At 47.8% G+C, this 13511-nt stretch overlaps 4 protein-coding genes across 6 annotated transcripts; 2 read left to right on the top strand and 2 right to left on the bottom strand.

The window, feature by feature from the left end:
• The first annotated feature begins 2 nt into the window (after nucleotides 1-2).
• Nucleotides 3-1150, top strand: LOC121599139. Its single transcript, XM_041926689.1, has 4 exons — nucleotides 3-444; nucleotides 527-654; nucleotides 723-889; nucleotides 960-1150. Exons 1-4 carry the CDS (start codon nucleotides 300-302, stop codon nucleotides 1012-1014), a joined length of 495 nt encoding a protein of 164 aa, XP_041782623.1. The 5' UTR covers nucleotides 3-299; the 3' UTR covers nucleotides 1015-1150.
• Nucleotides 1046-2196, bottom strand: LOC121599138 (probable tRNA(His) guanylyltransferase). The gene has a single exon (XM_041926688.1). It carries the CDS (start codon nucleotides 2117-2119, stop codon nucleotides 1148-1150), a length of 972 nt encoding a protein of 323 aa, XP_041782622.1. The 5' UTR covers nucleotides 2120-2196; the 3' UTR covers nucleotides 1046-1147.
• Nucleotides 2197-3398: 1202 nt separating this feature from the next.
• LOC121599136 (sorting nexin lst-4) lies at nucleotides 3399-9965 on the top strand. Of its 3 annotated transcripts, none has more exons than XM_041926686.1 (2): nucleotides 3399-3803; nucleotides 7344-9965. In XM_041926686.1, exon 2 carries the CDS (start codon nucleotides 7352-7354, stop codon nucleotides 9128-9130), a length of 1779 nt encoding a protein of 592 aa, XP_041782620.1. In that variant the 5' UTR covers nucleotides 3399-3803; nucleotides 7344-7351; the 3' UTR covers nucleotides 9131-9965. The 3 variants fall into 3 exon arrangements, with proteins under 3 accessions (XP_041782620.1, XP_041782619.1, XP_041782621.1); XM_041926685.1 differs by lacking the exon at nucleotides 3399-3803 and adding an exon at nucleotides 3861-4536; XM_041926687.1 differs by lacking the exon at nucleotides 3399-3803 and adding an exon at nucleotides 7023-7268.
• Nucleotides 9952-12795, bottom strand: LOC121599134 (alpha-N-acetylglucosaminidase). Its single transcript, XM_041926682.1, has 4 exons — nucleotides 12336-12795; nucleotides 12081-12271; nucleotides 10824-12015; nucleotides 9952-10749 (listed from the first exon to the last, which is right to left on the bottom strand). The coding sequence occupies exons 1-4, from the start codon at nucleotides 12561-12563 to the stop codon at nucleotides 10042-10044; spliced, it is 2319 nt and encodes a 772-aa protein (XP_041782616.1). The 5' UTR covers nucleotides 12564-12795; the 3' UTR covers nucleotides 9952-10041.
• Nucleotides 12796-13511: the final 716 nt, after the last annotated feature.

The raw sequence follows: 13511 nt of genomic DNA, 5'->3' as shown, positions 1-13511 counted from the left end.
TAGTGTGCTGTGCTCTTTAAAGTGCACCAACGACTCCGAGCCGACTTGTTGCGTTACGAAATCGCAAAGATTCGTTACGAGAGTAACGCCATTTTTAAAACATCTCACCTGTGGTACAATTCAACTGTGGCACTTAACTGACAGATCGTTTGTTGTGCTGTCATGGCGTCACCTTTGCGCCCGCCAGCAACAACACGGCGGCAGGTGTATTTGGCGGGCTATTTTTCCTCGTTATCGAAAGTTTGTGTTTTAGTTTTGTGCAATAAAACCGGTGTAGCAGTCGGTGGAACGGTCAGGCAATGAGCATGACGATGAACGCAAACCCGAACCGGAAGCGTTTGCGGTCCAACGAAAGCGACGGATGCTTTGCGCTGCAGCGCAAAACGTTCGTCAACCAGCAGATGATGGACCAGCAGGATCCAAACAAAATGAAGCGCATCCTGGGTAAATTAATGCCGGTGGTGCTGGAGGTCAGTGGGAGAAGCGAAGCACTAACGGCAATCGTTTCTTTGACCTTCTTTTACAGCCAAAACAATCAGCTTGCTGTTCCAGGGTGCAAAGAACCAGGACAAAGAGTTGGTCATCGATCAGAAGGCGTCGCTGAGAGCCGTCCGTTTGCTTGGAAGCGGTGAAATAGACTACGATATGAATGCGGTAAGTAGTATGGGATGGGCTCGTACTGTAGGGTGATTGAAATAAGGAAAGGATTCGTCTTGTTTCAGACCTCCTCCTGGCTGGGGAAAAAGGCTGACAGGAAATGTCGCCAGTGCGACCGGATGTCGATCGTGCACGCTGACTGTACCAACTGCAATCTGGAGCTGTGCGAGTACTGTGGCGTTAATTGTAACACTTGTCCGGAAAAGATCTGCCTCAACTGTGTCACAATATTGTAAGTATTTGGTGCTATTTGTGGGGCAAAACGGTTCACTCTTATGACGCAATCCGCAATTCCTTTACAGTCACTGCGTTTCGCATGATTTGCCCTGCTGTGAGCAGTGTAAAATGTTTCTATGAAATTCTAGGCCCTAGGAGCGGGCAGACAAACCATCCGGCTTCGTTTAACGATTAGCTCAATCGAGACTTTATTTGCTGTTAGTTCTTTTTAGCGTGTTTTTTAGGCTATATAATAAATCAAGAGTCATTAGTGTTAGCTATGGTCAGTTGCAAGCAAACGGTTGCCCGTTTCCGACTTGTTCATGCCTGCCTTACGCCGTTCCTGCATCTCGAGCTGATACCGAACGACGGGTTGCGCCTCGTTTTCTCCCAAATCGTACAGTTCGTCCGTTTTTGCCTTCTTATCCAGTATCTCGGGATGTTTCGCCCAAAATGCGTCGCTTATCAGATCCTCAAAGATGGGCACGATCAGTCTCTGTTTCTTGCCCTCGCTGGACACGACGCTTTTGGGCAGCAAAATGGTACCCTTCCGGTAGATGATCGGTTCGTTGTTGTAGTTGATGCCGAACTGGGAGAAAAGGATTTCATTCTTATCGCTCGCCAACGTCCCCTGCAGCCGCTTCTCCGCGTCGGAATTGCTCAACCCGGAAGCGACCAAATTCCAGAACGTCGTGTTGTACAGATTGTTCACGTGCACGTCCGCCTGCCGCCAGCTGAGATAGTCGCGCAGGTTCTCGTCCGTCGGGTAGAGGACGGCCCGGGCGTCAAAGGAGGGCGGATAGCGCATCGCAATCGATCGGCCGTTGAAGATGCGCTTCCAGTGGAACATGTACGCCGAGGTGAACAGGCTGGCCACGTAGCTGACCAGCTTGTCCCGGCGCCGCTGGTACACGCTCGCCTCGCGCCGAAACACGAACGAGTACTCGTCGCTTTGGCCGTAGCCGATGGCAATCTCGTTAAACTCCTGCAGCACCGTCATGCCGGCAAGGTTCATCAGCTGCAGGGCGTCCAGATCGTTCGGTTTGCTGAAGCTGTGCACGTTGCAGAACCGATGAAAGCCCTTGCCATCGATGCGCACCACGATCCAGCTGTTCGGGAGTAGCTTTTCCTCCTGCTCGAACTGCTTCACGTACTCGAAGCGGCTCAGCGCCATCGTGCTGGAGTGTAGGGAGCGTGCCGTTCGTTTGAGAAAGTGTTTTAGAATGCTTGGAAACGAAAATTGCATTCCTGTTCTGTTTCTGTTTTGCAAGAAATCTACCGGTTGCGCATGCTGGCAGGTACGTGTAAACAACAACAAGACGGGATTTGACACAACGAAATGCCAGGTTAGCTCAGCGGTTGGTACAGTAGGTAAAAGACGATTGGGAACACTCAAGAAGGATTTGGGTTGATTTTTCGTTGGGCAGGTGTACCAATTGTTGTGCTATCGACCAAAAGATCAAAATTTGGGAAAGAATCTAGTTATTTGCCGATTCATATCAGCGTATTCGTAAAATTTATCGTTCTTCCTTATTTTCTTAAAAGTTTCACCAAGTTTCAAAGTCAATTTCTCAAACAATTACAATAATTATGGTCACTCCCAAATAGCCAGCTCGTACTTTATAGCTGATTTGGGGCTGTTTAACGAAAAATCGTTCCGATGTCGTACTTTGTGGCTGATTAAGAGGTAGAAGGTATTTTGCGGAACTATGGAGCTTTTTAACAGGCACATTGTACTCTCAGGAACCTTGTAGCTGATTAGCCTGATGTGTATGGTTCATGATGGAGGCAAACTTGGTTATTGGCGAACTTGGTGGAACTTTATAGCTTTTTAATGCATGACATCGGTACGATGTGGCCCTTGTCAAAGAGTCAAAGACTGGTGCCGTCAATAATCTCGTTGCTGCTGCCCAAGCTAGTAAAGTTAATTAAAGAAGGAATATTGAGTGAAGTGATTGTGATTTTACAGTAAATTGTGTGACATTATGTATAATTCATGAATATTAAGGATTTAAAAATATACACAGGTACACAAACAAAACAAATCCTGTTGTTTATTTCATCGATGACGCTTGCTTGAAAATAAACACAAAGAAAAATAATCCCCGGCACCGTGGTATAAGGAAACTGCTTGGGCGCTATTTAGAAGGATCACCTGGATCTTTGATGCTGTTTAACTACTGCAAAAGGCGAATTAGAGCAGCGATCTTTAGCGTGCCAAGTAATTCTGGCTATTTGGATTGAATATAGAATAAATATTTAAAACAAAATCAAATAACCTTAATCAGACAAAAAGAAATAATAAACATTTGAGGTCCATGAAGTCTTCAGCCAATAAAAGCAGAGGACTCGCGCGAACTGCCTTCTATTTGCTTTTACCAAAATTTGTATCATCAAATGCAATTTATCCCGTTTTTCATCTTTGCTCGCACACAAGCAGAACCAACAAGTGTCCCAACGACGCACCTACAAACGTCAAACGAGCCCAGCTGAGCTGACCTCGCCGCATGCGCTGTTGGCATCCCGCACTTTGACAGAACACAATCGTAGACGAGGCCAAAAACAGATCGACCAATAGTGCAAAAGTGGAACCGTGACTACGTTTTTTTCCCCCCAGCCAAAGTGTTGTGTTTTGATAACATTTTTACAAACAATTGACGCTGCTTAGAATATCGTTCAAACCAATACAGTGCGCATTATCAGTGCACGAAAGAAAGGAAGAAAAAAAAAACAAGCAAAGACAGGGACCTAAAAACACCAAGTTTGTCATCGGCAGCAGCAGCAGCAGCATTCTTGGATGATTCGATCAGCAGCAGCAGCAGCAGCAACACCCGTGTTCGTGCACTGCTAATTAAGTTGACGTCACTATTTACAGCCCGCTGGATGTTGTTTGCAAGCTGGTTTTAATTTGCCGCACTCCTATTAGCAGCGTGAGTGATAAAATCATTTCTTTACACGCGGTGCACCTCATCGTGCCTTTTGCCTTAGCGAAGCGTTGTATGCTCACCACGTCGTGACAGAGGGGGGTACAAGGTCAAAAAAGCTTTATTATTTCCCCAACCGCACCGAGACAAAGATACGACCGGCGCGAACAACGAAAAAGGGGATACGCCTATTCTCGGTGTGAAGAAAGTAGCAGCACACACGGTACACGTCGTACTTGGGGATGGATGGATTTTCCGGTCACTCTGTCCGGTGTAGCTGGCTGACCACGGAAAGGATACACGGGGGCAAGCATTAAAACGCAATTCGTTACTCACCAGCACCGTCCCCCCTTTTTAATGCGTGTTGGATGCGAGATACGAAGGGATTAGATGATTGATAGTGTGGACGGATTCTGTGCGCTCGTTAATTGAATCAAGCTCATCCCGCGGTTCCGTGGCGGTGGAGAAACAATGTGAATCGTTGTGTGGCTGCACCACCGAGCCACCCTGATGCGGATGCACAACCATGATACCGCGATGATAGTGTTGGTGGACGGGGGAGGGACGGGATCCCATCCACGTATCTCTTTGCCAGTCCGCCCCTGTCCAAGCGGTGGTTGCCTTCTCACCAGCAGTCGAGGTCGAGCGACCGTTTGTTTAGTGATTGCGCGGCAGAGCGATCGCATGAATGTTGCTTTGTTGAGCGCTGGATGTGGTGAGATAAAGTTAAGGAAAAAAGGTGGGGGTAGTGGTCGAGTTATCTTCCCTGAGGGTGAAAATAGAGTTTAGGGAGTGTAATTTAGGGTGTCTGTAATCTGTATGTGGGCCAGTCTAATGATACAGTCGTCAACTCGTACGACTTAACAACATGCCCGTCATGGGTTCAAGCCCCAAATAGACCGTGCCGCCATACGTAGGACTGACTATCCTGCTATGGGGGGAAATCAATAAGTCACTGAAAGCCAACCCCACAAGTGTGTTGGCAGGCCTTGACCGGCATCGGTTGTTGAGCCAAAGAAGAAGAAGAAGTAATCTGTATGTGTCCGTGGAGTCTGTAGCTCTACCCAAAACCGATGTCAGAAGAATGGGATCGCATGTGTAGAAACTATTCCTAAGAATCGGACCAGAATCGATCGGCCACATTAGTCATCGTTAGTCTTTGTGTGCAGTTGCTGGGGAGTATTATCACCGACAAACCGACGTGACACTGGTGTTACAAAAGTGTCCCACACGAAAGTACTGTCATTTAACAGTGAGGCGAACACTTCTGTCAAAGTAAGCTCTGTTCACTGCTGCTTCGATGTAAACAATTTTTCTAAATACAAATTACGAAGGAAGTGTGAGGCAAGATTTTGTAAGAATTATTGGAAAAAACACCCAGGAAAATCATTTTATAAGTTTCTAAATCAATGCAAAAGATGTGAGAAGTACATAAAACAATACGCAATGGAATTTGCAAAGAAACACAAAAAGGGGGTTTAGCAGTTTCTTCTCTGTGTCAGTGTAGTAAGCGAATCATTATAGAGATGGCGCTAGTGTCTAACGTATTTTCATTTGAAATAAGGAGACAACTTTTGAAGCTCATTTTGTTCGAAGTGTCACGTCGGTTTGTCGGTGGTATTATTACAACATTATTACATGGCCGCGATACGAACGAGACACGAACTATAGTGTATCGTAGCGATATTATTTATCTTATCGATAAACCATTCCCCCGAGAGAACAACTCACCGGGTTTTTTTTTGCCCACATTTGCAGTTAATACCACACTTTGAGGCGCAGAAAGTTTCCGATTCGGATGCAAATCAATGCGCGACGGCTTTATACAAACAAATCAATCAAACAATGCGCGTTTTTTACGGCCTTTTGATTTCATCTTCGGATCACACTTTCTCCCAAGAGGCGCTCCGGACTCGCCTCGCGACCGGCCATGCATAGATTATCGACCGGAAGTTGTGCTTCCGTTGCGTGTGCGGCTCTTTTCAACAACGCGTCGCGGTGTTGTTTTTCTTATTTTTCCCCCCATTTTGAAGAAAACAAAAATTATCCCAATCTTTACCACAAACCCGGGTTGCTTGGATTTTCATTCCTCCGCTGCTGCACGTTTTTTTTCGAAGCGCATGCTGATGCGCAACGACGGGTGCCCCTGCTACCCTAATGAAGACGTTGCGTTTTTTGTTTGCATCGCTCTCTGTCTCTCTCTTTCACGCAATCGGTGGGGTGGTTGGGTGATTGATGAATCATCACACCGGGTAGAAGCTTTCGACACATTCGTTTCGCGTTAATTTTCGGTTCCAACCCGGTGGTGTGTTGCGTGCTTTTCAACATCGCCAGTGGGAATGGAGCGGTGATTGGTGGTGGTGGTATAATTATTCCCATTTCTAAGCACATATGCACACACACAACTATGCAGTTATCGTGTGCATTACTGTTAGTTTGAACGCTCATCCCTTATCTCACGTTTGCTGCATGCAGGATTATATATGCATGCGGATAAGGGAAGGGGGGTTGGGTTGTTGTCACATGCAGCCAGTACATAATTAACTGTACGTAGCATAATGACTTGTGATGCGTTTTCTCGGGCGAAGAGGTGTCTAGCTTTGTGCAGTTATGTTGCTTTTTATGCTGGAATGACTGAAGAAGGGTTTCTTTTTTGCACAGTTTATGTGTATGTAGGTGCATATACATTAAAAATAAGATTTATTCATGTAAAAGTACGATCAGGCAGCAGTAAGATTTTTAAAAGGAACTTTTGGCACAATTGATTTACTGGAACGTTTGTCAGCGTTTAATTAAATTTTATTTTCATTTTTTCAATTTAAATTTTTAAATTAATGTAATTTTGCTACTAACAGTAAGTTTTCCCTAATGTCATTCGTGGGAACAAAGTGAGACAATAAAATTTTAATTTGAGCAATCAATAATAATTCCTAATTGAAGCACATGAGCGGGTGTAAATTATCATTAGAAACATAGCAAGCCGTGATAACTAGTTATTTTTTTTAAAGTGTAGATTTGATCGATTTTTAAAATGTAGTTTTAAAGAATTTTTAAGCAACAAAAAACAAAAACAAAACCAAATAGTTAGAAAAAGTGAATTTAGAAACGAAATATTACGCTACAATCATAAAAATACATTATTGAACTATTTTTGCTATTTATTTCTATGATTGAAAATACTTACATCTTATAAATAAACCCATTTCGGTATTTTAAATGTTGAAAAAAATAAAAAAAAAAAACACTGGAAACATTGGTTTACAGACAGTATAGACGAAAACAGCTAATCGTATCGCCCGACAGGGAAGGAATGCATTATTAAACAGTCAATTTCGCTTATAACCTCCAAATCGATAAATATTGAGTAACAACACGTCTGGGGAAACATAATCCATTTGGCTGTTTTAATTATTCATTGGCGCGATTTTAATGTCAATGTCACGAAGCTACAGTGGGTTTTACTTCGATAAGGTCCTATGATACCATTGAAACCGAAAATGATATAAATAGATACAAATTAACTCTCCTTTTCTCCTCTCATTTTAGCAATCGCGATGACGCGCGTTAAGGTCCTGTACGATTTCAATGGCGAGCCGAACTCGTCCGAAATTTCCATCTCGGTAGACGAAGTGCTGACCGTCACAAACACGGACGTCGGTGAAGGATGGTGGGAGGGTATGAATTCACGCGGCCAGCGTGGCCTCTTTCCGGCGGCCTACGTAGAAACCATCCCGGAGGCACCGTCTTTGCCCAGCGGACCGCCCAAAATGCCACCACCGCCAGCCGTCATGGCGCAGGCGGCGACGGGCGTATCGAAATCCGGCTCACAGCAAGCCCTCGGCAATCGGTACGATCAGACGTCGGACGATTGGGGCGAGCAGCAGGATGATTGGGACGACGATTGGGATGACGATAACGATACGTACTCGGAGATTGGTCCGGCCGCGGCAGCTACCGGGCGTACCAATGGTCAGACACAATCCTATCAGCAGCAGCACCAGCACCAGCAGCAGCAGCAGCAGCAACAGTATCACCAGCAAAGCGCCACAGCCAGCTACTATGCCAACGCGAACTTGCCCGCACCACCGCCCGGCGACGGGGACACGATGTCACTCGCCTCCGTAGCGACTACGGTCGGCGGGGGACGATCGCGTGCCGCCGGGACGGGTAAAATTTTCACCAAATCCGGCGACAACTATCTGATGGGAATGCCAGTGCCGGACGTGTCGGAGTCGGACCGGGTGCACGTGCTGCTGATGGAGCAGGGTGCGATCGTGTGGAAACCGATGCGCGACTCCTACTCGGTCACGGTCGATTCGCCCAAGAAGGAGAAAAAGTTTAACGGGCTGAAGAGCTTCATCGCGTACCAGCTGACGCCGTCGTTTAATAACATCCCGGTAGCGCGCCGCTACAAGCACTTTGACTGGCTGCACGAACGGCTGGTGGAGAAGTTTTGTCTCATTCCGATTCCACCGCTGCCGGACAAGCAGATTTCGGGCCGGTACGATGAGGAGTTTGTGGAGCACCGGCGGGTACAGCTGCAGGAGTTTGTCGACTGGATGTGTCGCCATCCGGTCCTGTCGACGTGCGGCGTCTGGATGCACTTCCTCACCTGCACGGACGAGAAGAAGTGGAAAACGGGCAAGCGGACGGCCGAGAAGGATCCGCTGGTCGGGACGATGTTCTGTGCGTCCGTGTTTCCGCCGGAAAAGACGCTGCTACAGTCGCTGGTAGAGCCGCAGGTGGACGCGGCGACCCAGTTTGTGCCGCAGATGGATACGGCGGTCAAGACGCTGTTCGCCATCTGTGGCGATCAGTCGAAAAAGTTCCAGCAACAGTGGAAGAAGGAGTACCAGCGGATCGGCGAGGGATTTTCCGAGATGGCACGAGCGCTGGCGGTGGATGAGAGGCGTGCCGCGACGCAGATAAGCCTCGCGAGCTCGGTCGGACAGGCGGCGGGTGTGTTTATTAACATCGGGCAGCTGTTCGGTGAGCAGCCGAAGCATGACTTTATACCGTTCTCGGACCGGCTGCACATCTATCGCGGGCTGTTGGCCGCGTGGCCCGACACGCTCGGCGAGTACCGGAACGCGGTACAGAAGCGCAAGGAGTGCGAGCGGCTGACGGCCGAGCAGAAGATGGAGAACGGACAGCTGCAGGAGGTGAACCGGCGCGTGGACGTGATGTCGTACGCACTGCTGGCGGAGATGTCCCACTTTCGGGAGGAGCGCGATACGCATCTGAAGGACACGATACGCAACTTTATCGGGGCGCAGATTGACTTTTACAAATCCATCGTGCAGAAGCTGGAGCAGGCGCAAACTCATTTTTAAAAGTCGAAAAAATGGTATTATTTGTGCTGCAGGAGAAACGGAACATGCCTGTCATAAAAAAAACCGTTGGATTGCGAGTGCCTTCGGGGAAGAAAAGGATAACACTAACCAAAACACACACACTAACGTACACTCGAACACGCAAACATTGCCTGATGTTATGGACGGACCGCAAAGGACACACGCGTTTCATCGCTGCATTCCAGAATTTAGCTAGCGTTTTGACGTAAGCCCCCCCCCCGCCCCACCCCCGTAGACGCGGCAAAAGGGGCTGTTCAAAGGGGTAAGAGAGCGAAGTAACTAACACTTTCTATTGCGGTATTTTTTCCTACTACTGGAAATGTTTGGTTAAATTGCGTTTAGATACACGTACGCGTAACGAGCCACTTTGGGGGGTGACTATTTGTACGAGAAAAGCTAAACTAAAAAGCGCCACAGCAATGTTAGTATCAATCACATTAAAGCCTTATAAGAAGCACACAGAGGAAGATTGTAAAGCCGGAACGGGATGGAATTGCTTCGATAGACTGCGAGTGGATAGAAGAACCGACATGGACAGTAGGTTTGTTTTTGTTTTTTGGACGTGGCGACACCAAAGCAAAGGGAGCAAAGTCATGCCAAAAAGGGAGGCACAGAATGCGGTCCCCGTGGCGCAGCAGCAGCAGTTGTGTGATATTTAGCCATTTTGGTGATGAAGATTTGATTAGAGGAAAGGAACACGGTCCATGTCGGGGAGGTACGGAGAGGGGGAGAAGAAGAACAAGAAACGGAAGAAGGGACGGAATTGTAATAAATGTAGCATTAATTCGGATCATTGTAATACGCAAACTGAGTGTCCCTGTATTCCACTCCCAGTGCGGGAACGTTCGTGCGCTTTAGTTCATGATGACAAGTCACCGTTTGTAACCGGTTTAGTTGTACCATTTATTGCGCCGCTTCTCTGATTTCCGTCTCCCACCAGGGCTGCCAGGCAGTGGCTTCAGCGGTGGCACATCGTTGGTCCACCTTTCGTAAAGTGTGCGCGCCATGCGCACGGTGTCCCCGGACGGTTGCGTTGCGTAGTGCTTGCTGTCCGACACAAAAGGCAGCTCAACGGTGCGGAATATTTTATCCCGTATTTTAAGATCGTTTATCGTCCCGTTCGTTGCGAGAGCCTGGTCCAGCTCGCCTAGAAACACACGCCATCGGGGCAGGAAAAAGTCCTGCACCATGCCCGCCCACTGCTTGTTGGCGTAATCGACAATCTGGCCTTGCGGGCCCCAGAGTGTGATCTGAATGCGTGCGTTGTATTCGTACTTGCGGCGCTCGAGGGTCGTCTCGGCGTGCGCTTTGGCCGATTCGAGCCACGGTCCGAGCAGGAAGTGTTCGTTGGTACGTAGCAGCACGTCCAGATCGGATAGCAGCTGAAGGAACAGAGATGAATGTAGCCGGAAGCTGGTGGGATCGCGCTTTTTGAAGCTATCCATCAGTGTAAGATAGAGGGCGTCCGCTGTATGCTGCATGCATTGGCGAGTGGCATCAACCAGATCGTACCGGCAGAGCTGATTGCATGGTGCTTCTTCTGCAAAGGAGAGCAATAGCTCCAAACCTTGATTGAAGGTATGCACGTCGTACCAGGTCTAAGGGGTTTTGTAAAGAAGAAGAAGCATTTAATAAAAAATAGAACCATTCATCCAATCATCAATTAACATACCCAAGGTCTAATTTTAGAGCTTGGACGACGATTGAACGTGTACTTGCCACGCATCAGCTCGAGCCCCTCGAACGAGTACACCGTGCGAAGAAAGATGTTCCACGCCTGCTGCGCTCGCTCGTCGCTGTCGTTGCCATAGCGAGCCACCGCATACTCGCCGAACCATTGCTCCGTACTGTCCAGCTCTGCGTTCCATCCCATCTCGAGCGCAAACTCATATAGTGCATAGTTTTGATTGATGCCTTCTGGTGTAATCCCGGTGCCGAGCAGTGTGTATGTGGAATTGTCCCTCGTCTCACGAATGCCGCGAAATACGTTCCCGACCGATCCAAGCATCCCTAGCGTTCCACCAAAGTTACTCAACATGCACCAGATAAACGGTTGTCCTGCGTAGGACGCTGTCCGGCCGTACTGTGGATACTGTTCCGATTGTAAATCCAGCACAAGCATACGCCCTAACGGGACGGCCGATAGAAACGATCTTATTGCACGATCACTCCAAAAAGGATTCTTCACAAACATCCACCCTTGCAGGAGCCAGATGGCATCGGGATCGACCTGCACCATGGTGCTGTAGATCGCTTCGGAAACACTCGACAAATACTTGCCACTCGGCAGGGCGGGATCGATCTCATTGAACGGATCACTAAAGTACACCTGATCGGTACCGTACGTCTTAATGGCTAGCTGCAGAAAGCGTGACCCTATCTCAGCAAACAGTGGCTCGGTTGGATCGAGAAACAGTGGACTCGCGTACTGTGGTGGGAAGTTGTTCCACACGGACACATTCGCGAACGAAACGTTTGGGTAGAGCGTACGGAACTGTACCGGTAAATGGCCTGCAAAGGCGGGCAGTGCTACCGCCATGCCGAGACGACGCATCTCCCCGACAACACGCACTTGGAGGGTGTGAGCGAACTGGGTGAAGCTCGGTGTTAGTGGTCCTCCCCAGCCACGGATGTTGCCCATACGCTGCCAGGCGAAAAAGCCCGGTCCGGACAGGTGATCATCGATCTGTGCGTGGGTTAGATTGTACTCGAGGAAGACCTGTGTCCAGAGATTCTCCTGGAATGGTGCCAAACTGAGCGTGATGCCCTGGAGTGCCATCCAGTCGATGTGTCGACGCCACTGGGGCCAACTCCACCAGGTGAACGAGTATGACCATGTGCAGACGTTCTGATAGTAGATGATACTGTGGAATAAAGGGAAAGTGATCGTTAGAAACGGAGGATCTGTAAAGAGTTTTTTATACATCACCTGCTGGGAGCCTTTATGGTCACATTGACGGGTGGAAGAACGGCGGGCAGATTCAGCTGACTACCTTCCCAAGCGACAAGCACCCGGCACCAGTACCGAAGATAGTGGTAGAACGCTTTGGTAGCAGCGACTCCACTGGATGCTGTAATCTGCACTTCGGAAGGGTCGGACACTTCCTCACCTTTAAACAACTGAGTTAAAAACATCAGGTAAGACTTAAACGATTCTCTTTCATTCACCCGCAATATTACTCACACTAAACGAATTCCTTTCCATAGAACTGTCGATCGTGACGCGAAACTTCTCTGCCTGCTGCTGAGGTAGGAGTCGCGCGATAACTTCCAGCGCAGCCTGTTGCTGTATCACCTCCGACACTTGTGGCCGCACGTGCTCCAGGATGTGTGCCGCATAGTCTTCATTTTGCTGAGTAAATCCCTTCGCTAGCAGCTGGAAGACAAGCATCACCAAAACTGCTGCCTTCATCGCACTACCAATGCGCTGTACTGCATCAATCGGTAAGTTAGTTCCAGTCCTTGCAGCTTCACGAGCGACCCGATCCCACTTGCCGAATGTGACGAACTGAAGATGCGATTGCAACTGACGATCGTTTGGGGGTGCCTCGTCGTCTTTCGTTGAAAGGTAAACAAAGTTGGACTGATAATGCTTCAATTGAACGAAATTACTATCATCAGCGAGTAGCCAGGCGGTCTGATAGTGGCGGGTTTTGTATGAATCAAGACGGAGGGAAGCAGGGAGTGATCGAGTGAAGGGAACCGTTCAACTCGTGTGAAAGAGAGATGAGATTAAGTAACGGAGAAGGGGCTAATGGTGATAAGACATAATTAAGCCAAACTTTTTGCCGTGTGATTCCGATGACACATCCGTTGGTCTCTGCGTCGTCAAACACACATTGACACGTGCCACATATAGCTTCTATATGTGTGTGTTGTAATGCAAATGCGAAAGGAGAAAATGGGCATAGAACATGCAATTCCGGGGAGTGGTGACATGTTTGTAAAATTCATCACACGATAACAACGGAAAAAAGCATTTTCAAAATACGTGTACAGTTTGGCTGAGTGACAAGGGGTTTTTTTCTTTTTTCTTTAGCGTTGTGCTTCAGTGTAAAAAGTATCTAGAAATTGTATTACTTTGACACTAACCATCGCCTCTATATGCCAACACAAAGTACATGTTTTAGTTTAAATGATCCTTTTTATACAAAGGTTTGGCTTTGGATTGTTCAACGGAAGAAGGACATGCAGTCGATTTGGTTTAGTTGAACGCAATGAGGAGTAGTTTTATTCACCGTTTTGAGCTTTGAAAGGAAGACATTGGATTGTAAAAATGGGTTTAATTGGTTTATTTCCTAAATATTGTCAACTGTAACTTCATCCTAAAACACACGAAGCTACATTATTCCACTTTCAA

The sequence above is a fragment of the Anopheles merus genome, chromosome 3L, assembly GCF_017562075.2.
Source record: "Anopheles merus strain MAF chromosome 3L, AmerM5.1, whole genome shotgun sequence".
NCBI lineage: Eukaryota > Metazoa > Arthropoda > Insecta > Diptera > Culicidae > Anopheles > Anopheles merus.
Note: the sequence above shows the minus strand (reverse complement) of the source record. Positions and strands in the feature narration are given on the sequence as shown.